Consider the following 21,159-nt stretch of genomic DNA (forward strand, 5'->3'; position numbering starts at 1 on the left):
TTTTATTGTGGAAGCAACATTTGTCCTTGGGTTTTTGGATATCGGTCACTATAATCCTACATGTTTTAAAATAGGAAAAAATATGTCCAGGCCTCAAAAGTGGGAACTTCGTGTGACTAGTCCCCTTGTACTTTGCCCCATGTGGAATAACCCCAAAAAATGAGCTTTAATGTTTTAAGCCCCATCCACATCAGCTTTATACTAAAAGCTGAACGTATTTTGGAAAAAAGCCAAAACTGCCATTCTCTTTCTTCCCCAGAAGAGTCCTGGTCCCGAACAACAGAAGTCACTTCTCATTAATGCGATATGATGGGAAAAATGGAGGGAAATTTTCCCCTTTTTTTTACTCCATCATGAGCAATAACTAGTTAGTTCTCCATTACTCATCCTCAGACCAAAATTCTCTCAATTACTCTCTCCATTACTTTTGGGGCCTAGGCACATTTTTCCCTTTAAAATAAGTTCGCTGAGACATGTCTATTTTAAATAAGGACTCAAACCTCATCAATTGTATAAAGTGAGTCCTTTATGTTGAATGTCTATTATCTTAAACTTCTAATAGACTTAGCATGAATAAAGTTTCATATTGTAGCGATTAAAAAAAAGTTTCACATTATATCGTCATCTTCTATACAAATTTTCGGCTAATAGCTATAGTTGTCATCTCTCTACTTTCCAACCCTCTCGATCATCTCTAATGTTGGCGTTTCTTCTTTAATGTTTACTGATTAATCTCGTCTTTGTAGTGATTTCTAGTTTCACATATGTGAAATGCAAACATCAAAAAAATTATAAACGGAAAATTTGAAAATGTTAAGTTTATTAGGGTTAAGTATGGGCTACATTATCAGACTGGTATTAAAACAAACTCTATTTACCAATAGAGTATTTTAAAAAATTCCGACTATACTGGGGTATCTACAATAGCTCATCTTTACCAACAAGGTCATTTTCCTCACCAACGGCAAGATTTCCTGCAAGAAAATTTCTTTCACCCCTTAATCTCTCAAAATTATTAAGTATACACCCAAAATTATTCTCTTTATACACATTAATATTTAATTATCTTAATTATTATCTCTTATGCCTTTATTACCCCTATTTTTTTTTCCATTCCCACTTCATTTTCTCAACAGATCTATCCACAAACCCTCGTCACTTTCATGATCTCATGCTTTCTTTTGTAAACATCCCAAACTCATCAAAACCCATCAATCTGGTAAATAAGAGACTTATTGATAAAAGAGGATGTGTTTTAAATACCCTAACGTCGCTGGAGGTTTTTTTAATACCGTCTTAGTAAATAAGGTATATTGTAAATATCAATCTAGTAATTTAGCTGTTAAAGATGTCACATGTCTAATGCGGCTATCTAAATACAACTTATAAGATTTTGGGAACTTATTTTAAAATTTCTTAGATTTAAGGGACCAATCTCAGAAAATGCAAAAATTTTTTGTTTTATTTTGCTATGAGAAACTCTCTGAAAATTATAATCTCTAATAATAAATCTAATCTGAAAATTACAATCTCTAATAATAAATCTAACATATTTTTAGGCATATGATGATGTGACATGCACAAATGTAGTACGCTGTGTTGCAATAGAAAATTCATCTCTCCAGGAATAAAAATGTAACTTCGTTTAAAACGAGGAAAAAGCTTCAGAGTCCATTGGAATCATCGGATCTCTACTCGCGGCCTCCGTCCTCCCTCGGAAAATTTTACAAGTAAGTCCCTCGTTGACTTCTCTTTTCAATTTCAAGTCCTTTTTCATCCGGATCTAGTTTTTTTTTTGTCTACCAACTTCATCGGTTGTGCTTAGATTTGATCTTTTGCGTTATTTTATCTTTCTGGGTATTTTGTTTAAGCTTTAAAGATCTTTTATTTCGGTAAGGTTCTTATTTTTTGCTACCCTTTTCTTTTGAAGTGTGAATTATTTAAATTTGTATTTATGTAGTGTTTTGGATCGAGGTGGATTGATTGTATTCTTCTCATAGCACAGTTGGACTGATTCCATAGCTATAGTATGAAACCCAAAACCTTAGATTGTTCTTGTCTGATACGTATTCAAAAATTTAGTTGTTTGATTATTTTAGCTCAACCAGAAGGGGGAAGTTCTTGGAGGTTTAAGTGAAACCCTCCAGATGAACTCATGGATTCAGAAATGATTCTGAAAAAAATTATCATGAAAATGAATTGCCACTGGTTAATCTATTGTTTGGAACATATTTTTCAAGTTTTGCATATAGGTTCCTGCTAGCCTGTCTCCGCGCGTAGGTCAATCTTGTAAAGCATTGTATGCATGCTTTTTTTTGTGATTCATGAATATGCTCGAACACCTTCTACTAGAGTCATGAGAGAAGTGGAGCCTGATTATGTCCGAAATATTGTCCCAAATCTTTTTAATTTCCGTTTTGGAGAACTGCTTTGTGGATTTCATCTGGCATCCAACTGCATCTGCAAGATGATTGGATTAGCATCACCATTGCAAGTATCGGGTTGGATCGGAAATAGGGAGATCAAAGAGCCGAAACGGTTCTATGGTGACAAATATGACTCACGAATCGGCAAACTATTTGACTTCCATAGCGTAATCCCTCTGTTGCACATTGCATTACTCTTCTACTCGCGTCTTTTTAACTTCATATACTGGGATAAGGCCCTATTTCCTAGAAAAAGTTTGACATATAGGTGATTATAGATGACAACTCTTTTCTTGCAGCAAAACCATTTATTGTTTTAGTATATTATGGATTGACTCCCTTAGCAAGAAAAAGGTAACAACTGGAGGTTGGCTTGGTTCTGTATTCAATATTTCAGTTGAGGATGACATGGTGATGTTTGATAAAACTGTGAAGACAAGGGCCATAGATCGAGTCCTCGAATGAAGCAGTAATTTACATGTTGAAGAAGATTTTGATGGCTTGATCATGTACAATGTAGACGAAGAAACATTTATGAAGGAATTAATTTGTAGGAGAAGTATTCAGTCAGCAGCAGTGAGTAGCAACCTCAAGAGTCTAAATCTCATATATAGACAAGGTGTTTTATAGAAATGAATCAGGGAAGTATTTGGGAGGTTTGTAATTTTGGTTAGCAAGATTACAAATATCAGGAATTGAGGCTCTTCAGGAGGTCGAGATCTAAATGGAAAGGAATTAGGAAGAAGAAGAAGAAGAATATGAGAGTTAAGGAAGAGAGTACGGAGAAGACCATTATCTTCTACATAAGAACGAACATGCTATATCATTCAGGAAGTTCTTAATCAGATAGCCCGGGTACGTGCTTTTGCAAAACATAACTCCTAGGCTATCACAAACTACTTACAACAAACCTAACTAGTTTAATATTCTTTTATATTTATACAAACTTATTGCTAAGAATAAGATTATAAAAAAAATTGGAACTCTAGCACTTGTATAGAATTATGAACCTCAGTTAGTGTAGTCACAGATTGAAGTTTATATCCAAACTATCTAATTTGAAGAGAAGACTCTAAATAGAAAGCCTTTATGTAATTAAAATACCGTGATGCCCTAAGTTTGAGACGGCTTCAAGCCTATATTAGAGGGTTGTTTGTAGGGTAACAACGCTAATAACGTATATTCCTAGTAGTGTCTTTGGTCGAGATAGGTTGATTATAATGGAGTAAGTGAGATAAGTTAGTTGCTTTAGTTTATGTCGTACTTCGTTTGTTGTCACCTTATGCTCTTTTAGGGCCAGTTTGGTATTGCTTTTTTAGGGTGTTTTTGCTTATTTTTTCAAGAAGCAGCCAATAATGGTGTTTAGTAAAAAAAAATTTGGTATACTTATTAAAAATGGTTCTGTTTTTAAGGGAGTGCTTTTAGAAGCAATCTGAGGATGCTATTAGAAGCAACTTTTACTTTTCTTTAATTTATATACCACATATACTTTTTATCTTTTAACAATGATCATTAAGTGCAGTTCTAGCAAGCATCTTAACTGCTTTTAAAGAAGTTTTTTGATATTTGATTAGCAAACAACTATTTTCAGCAGTTTATATAAGTTGTTTCTATAAACTGCTTTTATAAACAACTTATTATAAGCTCTAGCAATACCAAATTGGCTCTTAGTATTCTATATTTGTAATCTATTTGATCTTAGTATTCTATATTTGTAATCTATTTGATCTTACTTATTATTTTTTATTAAGATTGTGTTGCATACTGTCTTTCATGCTGCCAGCCTAATTATTTTTTTCACATCTACGCATATTTCTTACTTATTCCTTCGTTTGGGTTCCTTCTTGGCTTCCGCTAAAGCATATGAATCTCAATGCAATTAGGCAAAATATGTGAAAGATGGCGACAGACTGTCTTCATTCCTTATCTCAAATCTGCATCAATGAGGCTTAGTTGTTCTACAGTCATTTTTATCATTGTACTTGTTTTAAAACAAGAAAAAAAAAGATATCTAATAAACAAATAAGCATGAATTGCATATAATCCCCCTCCCCCCTTAATTATACCATCAGTTGCATAGACACCCCTCAACTTGTTTATTCTCAATTAACAGGGAATTTATCTTTCTAAAAGTGACAATTCAAGGGTGCTAAGTGCTAGTAAATGAGTTGAGAGGTGTTAAGTACAACTGAATGCATAGATGTGAGGGATAGTTTGCATAAAATATTGTGCTTGTACTCAAAATTATACCATTTGCAACTCATTGATAGCATAAAACATGCTTTTCTATAGGAAGCTCTTTGGATAAGCTCGCAGAGATGGATATAACCAAAATGGACAGAGAGACTCTCACTCTATTAGGGTCAGGGTGCTGTGTGATGCTGTCAATGCATTTTACTGTACAATTACTTTCACAACATCTTTTCTATTGGAAAAATCCAAAGGAACAGAAGGCTATAATTATCATCATTCTTATGGCTCCTTTATATGCCATCGACTCCTTTGTTGGTTTGCTGGACATTCAAGGTAGCAAAGCCTTTTTCACATTCCTGGACTCAGTTAAGGAATGCTACGAAGCTCTGGTATGTGATTCTCTGTAGATTTTATCAAATGCAAAATATTTAGTGAAAAATATTGTTCATGCAAGTTCCTGTTTGCAAAGTGCAGGTGATTGCTAAGTTCATGGCACTGATGTATAGTTACTTGAATATCTCTCTCAGTAAGAACTTAGTGCCTGATGAAATCAAAGGAAGGGAGATTCATCATTCTTTCCCTGTTACACTTTTCCTGGTATTCTCTTAACCTTAATCCTGAAGCTAATTAACAATATAAAATGGTTGCTATGTTAAACCCCAATTAAAGACTGTTGTATCAGGAATATTTGTTTTATAATGGTTAATTCACCTAAAAATTTAGCTTCCCATTGTTTAAAGAAGGGGCCTGGATTAATGCTTCTCAGGGGAAAATGATCTGAGAAGCGATTTTGAGATTGTTTCCTAGTAGAGGATAATATTGCGGAAACAACCGTGTCTTAGACATGTCCCATAATAGATCTGAACTGAAGAATATAATTCATGTAGTTAACTCCAAATTTTGGGATAAAAGCCCTGCTGCTGATGCTGTTTCCAGTTTTCCATTTATTTATAGACCAAATTTTTTTGACGGATTTGATGCAAGTTCATTTATCACTTCAGTGTAACCTTCACTCCTTAAGAATATTCTCAGTTATATCATAATTATATTGTCCGTTTATGTTAGTAATCTGTGTATATCACATGGATTAAATTTTAATATTTCCTTTCTTGGAATGCAGCCTCGCACTGTTCGCTTAGAGCATCACACATTGAAGGTCCTTAAGTACTGGACATGGCAATTTGTAGTGATTAGGCCAATCTGTTCGATTCTAATGATTGTTTGCCAAGTCATTGGTTGGTATCCTAGCTGGCTCAGCTGGACTTTCACCTTCATATTGAACATATCAGTTTCTATGGCATTGTATGCTCTGGTTATCTTTTATCACGTGTTTGCTAAGGAGTTGGCACCGCACAAGCCTTTGGCGAAGTTTTTGTGCATCAAGGGAGTTGTCTTCTTTTGCTTCTGGCAGGTATGTTCCTTGTCTAAATTTTCTTTTAGAGGGAAAAGCTCTTTACCCTAAACATATAAAATTTTTAATCCATTGAGGCTGGCTCTATGGTAAAGGGTTTGGCTGGGTAGTAGGTTATGAGAAGTTTCAGTTTCAAGTCTGGCCGTGACTTTTCTTACCAGAATAAAAAAGTGAAAAGAAAAGAAAAGAGAAAAGTGGAAAAAGGGAAGCGTGCTGGATCCTACTTATAAGAGACATTCTGGAAAGATTATGTAGTAGTCACTATCAATTGATTCTTTAAAAGGTTAGTTGCACATACGACCCTCGTAGTATCACACTTTGGAACTTACTACCTCATGTAGATTTATTTTGGCAAATAGACCTCTACTATGAATTTTTTTGACTCTCTTACTCTGAAATTTTGGTATATATTACCCTAGATGAAATTATCGAGTCAACCTCGAGGGTAATAGAGTCAAAAGAATATCATCCCAGGGGTCTATCTGCCAAAATCAAACTACATGAATAATAAGTTCCAAGGTGCAATACTGTAGAGACTGTGCAATTAACCCCTCTTCACATAACAGGTCTAGATGTATCTAGTTGATCTGTAAAGAGTTGTCTAATTTGAGTGAAAGCATAGCAAGTAGCTTATTGATCGACACATGCCCTCTTTATGGAGGAGGCATATGTGACCAAGGTCCATAAGGTTGGAATTTTCTTTCTCAAAACTAGGCTTAACAAAATTAGAGCTTCTCTATATGCACCCACTTGGAAGTTCACGCATACACGTGCATGTAGGTATTGTTATACCTTATATACTACCCAGTAGATGCATAACTTGTGTGTATCTGAAGATTCTGAACCACATACTTCTAGATAAATCATGGGTAGCGTTTAACACCTGTTAATGTATCATGTTTCGTGCATTGGGCTAAAATGGCTAATCTCATAAGCACCAAATGCAACAGCAATGATCCCCTTTGCAGTAAACTCTCTCTATATTCCAAATCAGTCACTTCAATTTTGTTAATTGACAATTATGAAGATCTAATGAAAATATACAAGTCCAACTCTTGAACTTACTTTCTTTATTATTCTCTTCTCTTATTTATTTATTTTTTTTCGGGGCAGGGAATTGCTCTCGAGGTATTAGCTGCCGTGGGAATTATAAAATCACACCACTTCTGGTTAGATGTAGAGCAGATCCAAGAAGCACTTCAGAACATACTGGTAATAGTGGAGATGGTCATCTTCTCTGTCCTCCAGCAATATGCATACCATGTTGCTCCCTACAGCGGAGCAGATAAAGCCAAGTTCACCAAAAAGAACGAGTAATTTGTTTCGATAAGAAACCTACAGTATGTTACATTGATATTTTCCATGTAAGCTTGAACTCTAGTCGGGTATGTATGGAGTGTATTTTCGATAGTAGGAGAGGTGTGAGGAGAGACAGTCATCTGATCATATTTGCATATCATGTATGATGGAATGCTCCAGATTGTACTTCACTACATGGTGTTTGGATATCGTAATAATAATATTTGGAGAAAATTTTGGAATAGACCCTTTTTTATATTTATCCATAAAAATAGACTCACTTTCAATTTTATGTATGAAAATTGACCCCTTTTCAGCCATGTTAGCATTGTTGATTGAAATTAAGTCGATTTAAAAAGCAAACGTAGTTTACTAATTGGACGGGTCTCCAGAGTTCAAAATAACTGTGGTCGGTAACCACGACTATTTAGAACTTAGTTCAAACATAGTCATCGTTGCCAACCAAGGCTATTTGAAACTTAATTATCTTCACTAAGTAAGCAGAGTTGCCAAATCTAATTAATTAGTAAATTATTTTAAGTCAACTCAGTTTCAGCAATGGTGCTGATGAGTCTATTTTCGTAAATAAAATAGAAGTAGGTCTATTTTGTGAATAAATACTAAAATTAGCCTATTTTGAAAATTTGTCATAATATTTTTCTATCGTGTTGTCTATTGTTTTCTATACGAACCTTTTTTTGGAAAATAGGGTTGGAAGCCCTATTCAACAAATATATATCTATTGTTTTCTATACGAACCTTTTTTTTGAAAATAGGGCTGGAAGCCCTATTAGAGGAGGAGGGCTCACTCTTGTAAGGATCAAAGAGAGGTCCTTTGACGTTATTTGAAACTTGAATTGAGAGTGAGACAATCCTCCTAAGTCAACATGTTCATAAGAATGTATACAACCTTATATAGTGACCATATCCACTACAAAATGTGACAACCTAGGAGTATCTGCATAGATATATTTATATACACAACTGTGATCATATTTCTCTCTAGAAATTGTCCTCTACCATTTCAGTGTCAGTCCCATGGAGTTCCTGTAGTCCTAGTTGGGTAGCAGTCGCACGAACAGAGCATGCCTTCTCATTTGTTGTTTTACCTAACCAGAACATAGTGAAGAAAGAGACATTAATTGTTAACTGATAAGCTGAGACATGGGTTTGTCTAAATATTAGTTCATTACAACCTCTTCATAGATTCCAGCAAAAAATTAGGAAGACAATTTGCCAAAGCAGACGACCTTCTTTATCTGACAAAAAGGATCCATAAGAGCGAAGCATACTGTCAAAATCTATGGTACTTATTCAGGCATAGGTTGGACAGGATGGGGTCGCAAGGTTCTTCAACAAAAGCACACTCCCAGAAGAGTTGTGAGTCTGTTTCTGCAACAAATTGACAAAGAGAGCATGTTGTGTCTCCTAACCAACCTTAAGAGATAGATTTACCTTAGTTTGAAGCTTGTGCTTGCGTAAGAGCACGGATGGAAGAAAAGATGTCCATATGAAGTTGTATGCTACGCATTTGGTGCCTCCACTGTAGATGAGCTGGTAGAGGGATTTAATAGAGTAGAAACCTATGGTGTTGAAAGGCCAGAGGACTTCATCTATTTGGGAGCTATTTGGATCTTTGTGATTAGAGAGGAGGGATTTCAATGTTGAAACTTCTTGGATCTCTTTTTGGGATATATGCCTATGAAGGAGAGTCCTTCAATGCTATTGGTTGTCATGCATTCTACCTTGAGATCTTACACTGACATTTTTGCAGAGAGCCAGGTTATATTCCAGAGGGAACAGAGATGATAGAGTATTTGCACTTGTTCATTTATCCTCACAAAAGTGAATGGAGAGTCCATTACCCAAGTTCTATTGAACTAGAGATAATAAGGTTTGGCTATAAATGATTATGGCAATGTCGGAACTTGGATGCATTACCCTTAGGTGGTGTGCAACTAGTGATAGGTGTAAGATGGGAGTATGAAGCAGAGAAAATTTGGCCAACTAGTGAATATTGTTTGAGGAATCTCTACATTCATTTGGATAGAAGAGCCCCATTGAAGATTGATAAATTGATAATGCCCAAACCCCCTTCTAGTTTAGGCTTGCACACTATTTTCCAATTAAGTAGAGATCCACCCACCCACCAAAAAAAAAGAAAATTATGTCTAATATTGTCTATATCTTTTGATTAGCCAAGCAAAGAGTTTGAAGAAAGACAAGAAATATAGTGGGATTGATGTAAGCATAGAATTTATAACAATTAAACATCCACCAATTGAAAGTTGTCTATTTTTCCACATGGATAGCTTCCTAGAGAGAGTATCAAGCATAAGTTGCTAGATAGAGATCTTTTTTCAGAGGGATACCAAGATATTTAAAAAGGGGTTTATCAAGGGTACACTAAAGGGTAGATCCAAGCTGATAGTCTTTTTATTGATAGACCTCCAAAGTAAAAAAGACTAGAATTAGAGTAGCTAATCCTTCAGACCTGACACATCCTCAAATAGGTAGAAAATGATTTTTAGAACAGAAATGTCTTCATAGGATGCCTTACATAAGACAATAGTATCATCAGCAAAGTCTAGTGATGTAATGTTGTTGAGCTCTCCTCTCATGTGTAATTTTGATAAATTACTAAGACTACACTAGTTTTGAGCATTTTATTAAGCACATCAGCTGTCAGAGTAAAAAGCATAGGGGAGAGAGGGTCCCCCTGGTTGATACCCATGGAGTTAGAGAAGGGATGGGTTGATATACCATTAACAAGAATAGAGAACCTGGATGAGGAGAGAATAGAGCTGACCCAATTGCGCCATTTAAGACCAAACCCTCTAGTTTGAAGGAGCTTAAAAATAAATTGCCAATTGATACAATCAAAGGCTTTAACAAAGTAAATTTTGATAAGACAAATTTCTTTCTTTTTGGATTCACAAATGTGTAAAAGTTCACGAGCAGAAAGGATAGAGTCAAGGGTACTTTTTCCACTCTAGAAGGCCGATTGAGAAGGATCCACTAGGGAGTAGGGGCAAGGGGAGAGTCTGTTAGCTGGGACGTTAGTGAAGATTTTGAAAAGGCCATTAAGGAGACTAATTTGCTTAAAATCCTTGACTTTGTAAGCTCCTTCCACCTTGGGGATGAGAGATATGAAAGAATAATTGATGTGGTGAAGAGGAGATGCATCTTGGTGAAGAGATAGAAAGAAAGAAAACATGTCCTTATTAATGATTTTCAAGAAGGATTGATAAAACAAAATGGAGAAGCCATCAGGACCGGGGATTTGTCAAGATGGAGGCTAAAAACAGAAGCTTTGATCTCTTCCATAGAAAAAAATGTCTCTAAAGAATGCATTCCATCTATAACATCAGAATAGAGGGACTACCAGTCTAAGGAGAAGAATGAGGGTGCTTTTAGCAAAGAAAATATGAGAGAAGCAATCTAAAAAGGTTTTTTGCTTGCCCACCTCAGCAGTAATGAAACTATCATTATACAAGAAAATTTTCCTTTTATGATTAGAGGCAATTTTCTGGAAGAATGAAGTATTGCTATCTCCCTCATTCAGTTAGAGAAGTTTGGATCTATTTCCAAAATACCTCCTCAGATTTGGCATTAGATATAAGGTATTGCTTAAGTTTGACCTAAGAGCACATTCAGTCTCTGTGGGAATCCTGGATTCCTCCATGACCTCAAGGGACTGTAGGAATAGAAGGATAAACTCTTTGAGACACAGCCATATATGTGCTTAGTCCACCACTTAAGTCTTCTTTTTAAGAGTTTTAGCTTCAAAGAGAATGAGAGGACAATGTTCTTATTGCAAGAGAAGGATTGCCAATTGTCTGCAACAAAGGATTTAAAAGAGGGATATGTAAACCATGCTTTTTCCAATCTAAATTTTGGCTTTGGGAAATTCCCCTAGTGTCCAAAATGATAGGAGTGTGGTCTGAGCATGCGGAGGGGTATGCATATTGGGTAAGGGAAGGGAATTGTGCTTCAAAATTAGTAAAAATTAGGAATCTGTCTAGGCCATCTAGGGAGAGATTCTCTCTCATATTGGACTACGTAAATTAACTTCCACTAAGGGGAATATCTATTAGGAAAAGTAATTCAACTAAGTAGTTGAAGGCGTTAATATCTCTCATAGAGCCTGATTTACCTCTTCTTTCTCCAGTATTAAGAGTCACATTAAAATTCCCAAACATTACCCATGACTATAGAAAGACACGTCTAGTTCTCTCAATCTCCCACCAACACACTTTTCTCTCTTCTCAGTAATATGGAGCATAAACTGAAGTAGCTACAAACTTTCAATTGGAAGGTATGTGGATAAGAAGAGCAGAGACAGATAAAATGCTCACGTAGGAGTCAAGACATTGGAAGAGGGCGTTATTCCTTCCTAGAAGCACACCATTCCTAGTGTCTATAGCATCTAAACTAAGCCATTCAGTCAATCTATTAACACCCCTAGTATTAAGAGTTCTATTTCTAGGAGCATTGAGTTTGGACTCTAGGAAAGCCCACTATACCCACCGCTGAGAAAATAATAGAGTCCTTAACTAACCTTCTTTTAACACGGTTTTTTAGACCCTTAACATTCCATGATCCTATTTTTATTTAGACAAGAATATAAAAAAGTATCAAAAGGAACATTGATGGGGGAGTGGGCTAAGTTGCTACCTCTCCCCTTTCTAATTCCATGTTCTTCAACTTAGAAATACCTTTTGTTTGGTATAGGTTCCTTGATACCATAATTGGTAGCAATATTTTTTAGAATATCTAGAATTAAAGAATTAATTGGGTGAGTAGAGGTGGAGGAGAATGACTAACCCTTCTTGGCCGACGGTGCAATACATCTACTGTAGGCTGCTAAATAGCAGATAATATAGCTCATAGTAGATGTGAACTTTATTCGATTTCTGATGCATATATGCATGCTCTAATATACTGCACCATTATATTGTCTTTTTGAGAAATAGAGAGAGACAGAGACACACGCACGCACGCACACGCGCACAGAGAGAGAGAGAGAGATGATGCACTAGCACTGTAGGAATATGTACACAATGTGCCTAATTAGAACATAAATACTTTTTATAGTATTTGCTAAACATTAAAATAAACTTTCAGGTTATTGCATTAAACCCTTAAATTTTTCTTCTATTTCATTAAAACCCCTTAAAGTTTAGGGAGTTCTGCACATAACCATCTTAAACTTTTTTTTATTCTACAATCTCCAGTAGAAAACCTATCTGAACTATCCTCATAGAAGTGGGATAACTTTCACCATAGATTGTTAAGAAATATATTATAGAAATCCACAATATTAGGAATATGTGATTGAGAGATATTAGTGATATGATTTTATCTCATACCTATTTTATAATATCCTTCCTAACATCTATTTAAGAGAGGTTAGAGTTAGATGAATAATATATCTTCTTGACTTTTTCCTATTTCTCTACATGATATCAGAACCATCCTCATGATCCTAAAGAGACCTCTGTCTTCTTCGTCTACATCGATCAGCTAAGCGAGAAACTTCGCGCTACCCCTCAACGGCCTCGACATCAGATTCAACCTTGATGCACCGCACCATCAGTCACAACCTCTGTTCATAGCAAAACCCTAGTGTAATCTTGCCACTTTACAAAATAGTACTGTTGACCCGTGAGTACTATCAATTGGCAGTGGTAATGTTCATCTGTAGTATTGGTTAACAACAATATTGTTCATTCGTGGTGCAGTTTGTCACAAGTTATTGTTTATTATAGATGTTGTCCATTGGTACTGTTCATCGATGAACTATTGGGCGTGAGCTGCTATACATTTGAACCATCGATCACCTTCATACGCTAAATACTCACCTTCGATGATTGATCTCGCTTAAATCTCAACGATTCGATCTCGTCCTCAGCCTCTTTGTAGATCTTTGCTCAAGCCCAAAGTCAACTCCACCATTCGTTTGTTAGATCCTTAAAGAAGAATTATTTGTTGTTAGATCCTTTAAGAGAGAGTCACATATTGTTGGATCCTAGAAAGGATCATTTATTGTTAGGTTCTTAAAAAAGGATCATTTGTTAAAAAGGATCGATCATTTGTTGTTGAATCCTAAAAAGGATCATTTTTTGTTGGATCGTAAAAGGATTTAATTAGTGGAGCAATAGAGGGGACTAGCTGATTTAAAGACATCCAAGTGAAATATAAGAAGATCAAGATTACTTTGAGGGTATCATCACATATTAGAGTGTGTGTACTTTATTTCTAACAAGCTGGACATGTATGATATACATGCTCTAGCTTTGGGGAGAGTGTTAATAAATATATTATAGAAACCTATAATATTAGGAATAATATATTAGGAATATGTTGTTGAGAGAGATTAGGAATATGATTGGATATGATTTTATCTCATATCTATTTTGTAATATCCTTCTGTTGATGTTAAATAGCACACAGCCAATTGAAGTCACATAGTTTATAAAAGAAAAAGGGGGCCGCTTTCTTCTTCAACTTTATGCCTGGTTATGGAATTAGGATGGTTGAGCAATCTACACACAAAGAATCGTAAGAGGGCGGGGATGAGTTCCCTCATGACACCTCCAACGATCAAGTCAGTTGATGAACTTGAATGGGGTTAAAGAAGAACTGTGTGTTCTTATTTTTATGCAGTGTGTGCTTTAAGGGGTTTTAGATTGTGAACCTCTTGCTATGGCCAATAGCACCTGTATTTATAGGAGATGCCAATGGCAAATTGTTCACTTCATGAGTATACAGTAAGAAGGTGGTAAGGGTGAGCTGGAAGTTGAGTTATCCTTTACTTCACATATGTTGGTTAGCGAGTGACGGGAGGTCACTTCAGCAACATTGGTAACTAACAGTCCGAAAAGTCTTCAAGACTGTTGAGGATGGAGACATAATGATGGTCATCGAAGATTAAACAATGTTGAGAAGTGACACCTATGCCGGTAGGTTCGAGGCAAGGGTCACCTCTTAGCTTCGTCGAGAAGCAAGGCCTGTAATGCCATATCTTCGAGTTGCTGGTTCTCGTGTCGACTAACACCACCTTTAGTGTCGACATACGAGTGTTAGCTTGCCTGACTGGTCAGAATGTCATCTTGTCCCATCTAACAACCGTCTCTTGAGTTGATATAGAGATGTTGACTCGTCAGGGAAGTCAGGATCTCTCGTGCTGACTAACATCACCTTTCGTGTCGACACAAGAGTGTCGACTTGTCTGGCTAGTCAAAATGTCGACTTATGAGATCATATATCCGTGGAATAGATATACCCCATAACAGTTAGCCCCTTTCGCTTGGAGTCGGCTTGAGCCGAGTCCGAGTGAAATAAAATAATCAAAGGTCAAATAGGAGAAGAGATGATCTTATTTAAAGAACTGTACTATCTGACATCTGTGGGCATCATCATAACTATAATAGGGCTGCTCTCCTGGTAGATTACGGGTTCTTCGAGGTAAAAGAAAGGGGACACAGTTTGTCTTTCGGGAGAATTTCAAATTCCAAGGATAGATCCTAACCATAAGAGGTAATTGAATCTAACGGCTCGAACCTTGACAGTTGTAAAGTAGGAATTTTTATATTTATATATAAAACCATCATGCGCCGCCATCACCCTTTCATTCCCTTTTGTTAGACTGTTCTTCTTCCTCAATTCCTCTTACCCTTTTGCTCATTATTCCTGCAGATTATCCTTCTGTTTCTCTATGGCTTTAGAAGTAGTTCATCGTCGGGATCTTCAGGAAAGTATTCATTCCAAAGTAACCTTGTCTTAATTGAGGACGATGTCTAAAAAGTTTGACATTCCTGTAGGATATGAGCTACTCACTCCGACAAGATTTCTCCGGAAGCATATGAACAAGGTGGGGCTCGACGAATTCCAATCGAATGGGATACAGTCTCCAACCCGGTGAAGTTTCAGCCACTGGACCTCCTGCACTTTGATGGCAAGGGTTCTCCTACCCAGCACATTTACTACTTCCAGACGCAAATTAAAAACATAGTGGGGAATGATCCCATTATGACTCGATTGTTCATTGGTACCCTCAATGGGGTCGCTTTTGAATGGTTTCGCGGATTGGACCCTGGATCCATCACTTATTATAAGGACATGAAATGACTCTTCATGGCTAGATTCTTTGACGATGATGAAGAAGTATCTATGGCTACCCTTATAGCTGCAAAGCACAAGAAGATAGAGTTTGTAAGCAACTTTGTCAAGAGGTTCAGGAACCGATCGCTGCATACACGTGATCAGGTTTCTAAGACCACTCTCATTAAGATGTGTCAAAACAATCTCTCCATCGACATCCTATCTAATATGGGCGTAGTCGTGGCTCGCTCGTTGAAAGACTTAATCCGTCAAGGAGAATAAGTCGAGAGCATGCTCAAGCGCATGGATGCAGAAGAGCCATATGAATTTCAAGGGTGTGATGACCAAGACATCTTGGTAGTGGAAACTACCTCCTCATCCAAACCCTTGTCAAAATAGAGGGGCACTGCTTCGAAGCATAAGAAGCCCACAATGGCATCTGTCGAGTTCGCCGACTCGAACCCAAATTGTGGGGCCAACTGCGAAGACTTGGCTACTGCTGGCCGAAGATGATCGATGACGCTTAAATGCGTCAATCGCCAGAAGACCTGCATCTGACGACAACTTTATACCCATTCATAGTAGAGATGGTCTACTCGAGTGGGCAATGTGTCAGCAGAGGATTTCATTCTTCAACTCCCGTGAGGTCAACTAAGGCGTCTTTAACCTTCAACCCAGATTCTCGTCGGAGTGGGGGTGGTCTCGGATTCTCTGTGAAACTATATACTACCCCAAATCTCCTCCAACTGGTATACGAGGCTAAACTATTCCTATTCGCCATTCCTCCTACTAGTGCACAAGGCTAAACTACTCCTTACACCGACCACTTGGTCAGATTTCCTACAGTTAGGGCCAAAGCCAAAATCCATCGCCAATCCTCTCCAATAGGATGGCGGATCCTGTACGACTATCAAGTTAACTATTACCTCTGATGGTCTCCTCCAAATTGCTTTCGTCAACCCTCTCCAATAAGACGAGGGGACCGCTCCCGCTGTTATGTTAACAATTACCTCTGACAAATCAACTTGTCAATTCTCTCCAATAGGATGGTGAGCCCACAAAGTTGCTCAAAATCGCAACAAACTCCCACCGTCAAGTTAACAATTACCTCTGACACAACCAACTTATCAATCCTCTCCAATAGGATGGTAGGCCCTTGAAGTCACTCCAATCGCGGTAATTTTTATCACATTAACAATTACCTCTGATAGCTGACACTGTCATTTTTGCAAATGACGTTGTCCGATCAGTCGTCATACTCATATGTCCCTGAACGACCTGATTCGTTCCGAGCGTTCTAATATCCTTAGAACAATCAATGGGTAGTAGCCTACCATGCGATGGCTCCTATAACAATCAATCGTCATACTCATACATCCCTGAATGATTTGATTCCCCCAGCACCGTCTTTCCCGAAAAAGGCATTGTTGTTTGATAATGGCCTACCAAGCAATGTGTCTTTATCTAAATAGTGGTGTTCCATGCGATGTGCTGTTATTTTGAGTTTGTCTTTGCCCCAAGAGAAGATAAATCAGGATTCGTCTTTGCCCTAAGAGAAGACAAATCAGGGTTCATCTTTGCCCTAAGAGAAGACAAGCTTCTCCCAGACTCCAACGGATATACGAGTATAAATTGCTTCCTACCTTTGTCAGAAAGTTTCTGGAGGATATTACCCATAATATTCTTAAAGAACAACCCGCTAACCTCCAACTGGTATATGAGGCTAAACTGCTCTATAGACTCTAATAGATATATGAGTATAAACTGTCTCCTACATTTGTCAGGAAGTTCCTGGAGGATATTACCTATAATATTCTTAAGGATAACCTGCTAACTTCCAACTGGTATATGAGGTTAAACTGTGCCATACATCCAAACGCCTCAAATGGCTAAGGATAGAGGAGAAATCTTAACATTAAGCCTAAGAGAAACTCCTCGATAACTTACCATGCTAAGGGCAAGAGCATGGGTAGTCTAACTCAAACAGCAGTTGGTAAAGGCAAACCAAGTCCATTGATAGCTGAGGGTTTGCTAAAAATCCTAATTGGTGATCGTTAGCAGCGACTGAATAATTCAATCTCGCCGAGTTCGATTAGAAGGCGCCTCGCTCTGTCTGCACGGTTATCATTTTGCAGGTCTTCATATCCAAAGTTTTCTAGACCTCATACGACCTGATTCAAGTCTAAAAACTTGGAGGGGGTTTTGTAGGCAATAAAAACTACCTTTAATCTCTATCAGAGAAGTTCATAACAAGACTACTAAAACCTCACCCGCAAGAGCAAAAAAGAGGAAAACGCTAATATCTCTCAAACAACCATAAGGAATTTGGCAAAACAGAGGCGGCAAACCCCCTTCTGAGGTTTGGTTAGCCCCGTCTTGTCGAGATAGGTGATTTTTATATATAATTCGTCCAATTCTGAGTTACGGTTTGCAAGTTATGACATGTTCTTCGTAGCATGTTCTGGAGCTCGCCTAAAGAGCAACCCCGCCTACAAAAGAGTTTAGCTCACCTGAATGAGGCTGGCTCGCCTGCATAGCCTCGCCTACCAAGCTCACATGCATATTTGAAGCTCGCATGCACAAGGCAAGCTCGCCCGACAGTTAGGAGCTCGCCTGCATGACCTAAGCTTGCCTGCACGCTTGAAGCTCACCTGCTTGTTTGAAACTCGCCTGCACAAGGCAAGCTCGTCTGACAGCTGGGAGCTCGCCTGACGACCCCCTTGGGCTCTCCTAATGCTTGAAGCTCGCCTGCTTGATCCAACCTCGCCTGCACAAGCTCGCCTGCACAAGCTCGCCTGCACAGCCTCGTCTGCAGAGCTCGCCTGACAACTTGAAGCTGGCCTGCATGATCTAGGCTCATCTGCACAGTCTCGCCTAATGGCCAAGCTCACCTGCACACCCTTGCCAGCTCGCCTAGCCTATCAGCCATCCACTTGAAGTATGGGAGCAGTCAAACTCGTTGAATTAAGTGATTGGTTATCCTCATGACCGTACTGAGTACGGGAATAGTCATTTCCCACGATTTAAGGGATTTGGTTATGATTCTTCTCATGGCCATACTCAATGATGCAGCATAAACATGTACCAAAAAGGTTGCAAGTGTACAACCGTGTCAAGTTATAGTATAAAGATATCGATCCCACGAGGAAGGTGTTTTTGTAGGAGAAAATATAAAATCGGTTCTTATGTTGTGTGCGTGACAATTAGAAGTGATGAGTGAATGTGATTGTGAAGAGATTGAGAGAGTGAAAATGGTGTGTAAATAGGCAAAAAATATAAGTAAGAGTGGATGTGACAAAGAATGAATGTGATTAAAAAGGCAAGAAGGAAAAATCAAATAAAAATCAAGAATGAAAAATAAAATTCAAGAATAAAAGAAAATGCAAGAAATTAAAGATGGTGGGTTCAATTATAGATATGGGTAATCTAAAATTGAACCCACTTCTTAGAAAAGGGTGATTCCCTAGAGGGTTTAGCCTAAAGGCGAATCAAACAAAATAAAAATAAACAAAAAGAAAAACTAAACCCAAGAGGGTTCTATCCTTGTAGAACCCCGTAATTTTTATATGAATATATGTGAATTATTAGTAAATAATTAATTCTTTCATGATAAATAGCTTGAGGTCATTGATGTACATGATAACAAGTTATTTGAGATGATATAAGAATATGAGTGTAGAGTTTTATGCGTTGGTTTTGCAAATAAGCAAAACATGCATAAAAAACTAAAATTTCCCAGATCGGTCGACACATCAGTCGACTGACTGTATCAGTCGACACATCAGTCGACTGATACGTTGATTTCTAGTTTTTTAGGTTTCGGGTCTGTTTTGTTTTGGTTCGGGTTTGGGTCGGGTTTAGCTGTTCACATATATTCGTTTTCACCCGAAATCACCCCTCTCATCTTCAGATCTGAGAAAACCCTAGCCCCCCTCTCCCCTATCTCAAACCCTAGTTTTGTTCTTAGTGATTTGGGGAAGAACTTGGAGGATTTTCGTCGAGATCTTCACATTGCAGCGAAGGGGAACCTCTCTCTCTCAGATCCAGGAGTTGTTCATCACCCAGAGGCGAGTAACATCTCGCTCAACCTTGTCCTATTTTTCTAAACGTTTTCAAAGGGTTTTTATGAGTTTTGATGAGCCAAAAATGTAATTTTTGTACAAAGATTTGGTTTTTATAGCATATAGTGGGAAGATATGTGATTTCAGAATGTTAAAAACCCACCAACGTTTTTGTGAATTGAAGATCTAGATCTGAAATGTTTTTATAAGAGATTTAACATGAGCTTTGTTTTAAAAACGTTTTAAAACATAAATACACATGTTTAGGGTTTTGTTTATGTATTCACACATGAGATTTTTGTTTCAGTTTAGTTCATACATATAAATATCAGTATTTTTCATGCTTGGGATTGATGGTGATGAGTTTAGATCGAATTTTGGGTAAATAACAACCTGTGTAGAGTTTCTACAGTCTATCGGTCGACTGATCAGTCGATAGACGGGCAAATTTTTAGTCATCAGCCGACTGATCAGTCGACTGACGGGCTGATTGTGTTTTCTCAGCTTCTCAGTCGACTGATCAGTCGACTGGTGAGCTGAGGCTGTGTTGCCTAAGCCTTATCGGTCGACATATGAGTCGACTGACGTCATCAGTCGACACATCAGTCGACTGATGAGATGTTTTACAGATTCTTGATCTGTTTGAGTTGCTTTTCGGGGTCGCCTCGATAACCTGACCCTAGTATACCATGTTAATGATTTATCTGTACATGTGGGTTGACTTTTGACACAAGTTAGACATATACACCGAGATGCGGGCGAGTTTAGATTATGTATATCTGTCCGCCTATACTTTTCACAGTTACACAGTCCTCGTGTTGGACTATAATCCATAGAAGTCCTCGTGTTGGACTATAATCCATTTCAGTCCTCGTGTTGGACATTTACCACTTATTCCATGTGTTTGGAAACCACAGTATCCAGTTCCTGTATCGGACATATTTCTTAACCCTATATATGACTTTCTCACATGAGTTTATGACATGACACTTATGTAGATTATAACATGGCATACATGTAAGTAATAACATGATGCTTATGTAAGCTATGACATGGCACTGTACTTATGCTCTGAGATTAGTTGTATTTCTTTTATTATTGTTTCCTGTACTAGAACCTCGGGTTTAGTGTTTAGGGATTTACAATTTGAGATACAAGGTATATACATGAGGGTTTCATTGTTTGGGCTATGTTTTATTTTGGAGCTCCACTGTAGATTTGTTTGACATTTGAGGACTATTCTCTAGATGTTGTAAAGGCTGTATGCCTTATTTCCTTTACTCAGATATTTGTACTTGAGACTTGTTGAGTATTCCAGTTATCTATTCAGACATTGGCTATGTATTTTTGTATGTTGGATGATGAGATATTTATGTGATCACTATCACTTCATCAGTTATTTCTTGCACTATCTTTTACTTGCTTTTGTACCTACACCTATTGTTGACTCTGCTAGATAGATGTTAATTATGATGGTGAAACATGTTATTGCACGGTGAGGTGCAAGGCAAGTTTGACATTCTTGGTTTCACCTTGGACTGCAGCCTTGTGTGAACCCAGGGGCGTCACAGTTGGTATCAGAGCTCTAGTTCCAGTATCCTTAGGATCATCCTGTGTCGAGTCGTGGAGCTAGGATAGAGTTTCTTAGGATTCATGTATAGAG

General features: G+C 37.6%; 1 protein-coding gene across 2 annotated transcripts; it reads left to right on the plus strand.

Annotated features, from left to right (window-relative positions):
• Positions 1,640-7,573, plus strand: LOC109834195 (transmembrane protein 184C-like). 2 transcript variants are annotated; one of them, XM_020402137.1, is made up of 5 exons: positions 1,640-1,730; positions 4,719-5,008; positions 5,094-5,216; positions 5,740-6,030; positions 7,144-7,573. In XM_020402137.1, the coding sequence occupies exons 2-5, from the start codon at positions 4,745-4,747 to the stop codon at positions 7,345-7,347; spliced, it is 882 nt and encodes a 293-aa protein (XP_020257726.1). In that variant the 5' UTR covers positions 1,640-1,730; positions 4,719-4,744; the 3' UTR covers positions 7,348-7,573. The 2 variants fall into 2 exon arrangements, with proteins under 2 accessions (XP_020257726.1, XP_020257727.1); XM_020402138.1 differs by lacking the exon at positions 1,640-1,730 and adding an exon at positions 1,875-1,892.

Source organism: Asparagus officinalis, chromosome 3, assembly GCF_001876935.1.
Source record: "Asparagus officinalis chromosome 3, Aspof.V1, whole genome shotgun sequence".
NCBI lineage: Eukaryota > Viridiplantae > Streptophyta > Magnoliopsida > Asparagales > Asparagaceae > Asparagus > Asparagus officinalis.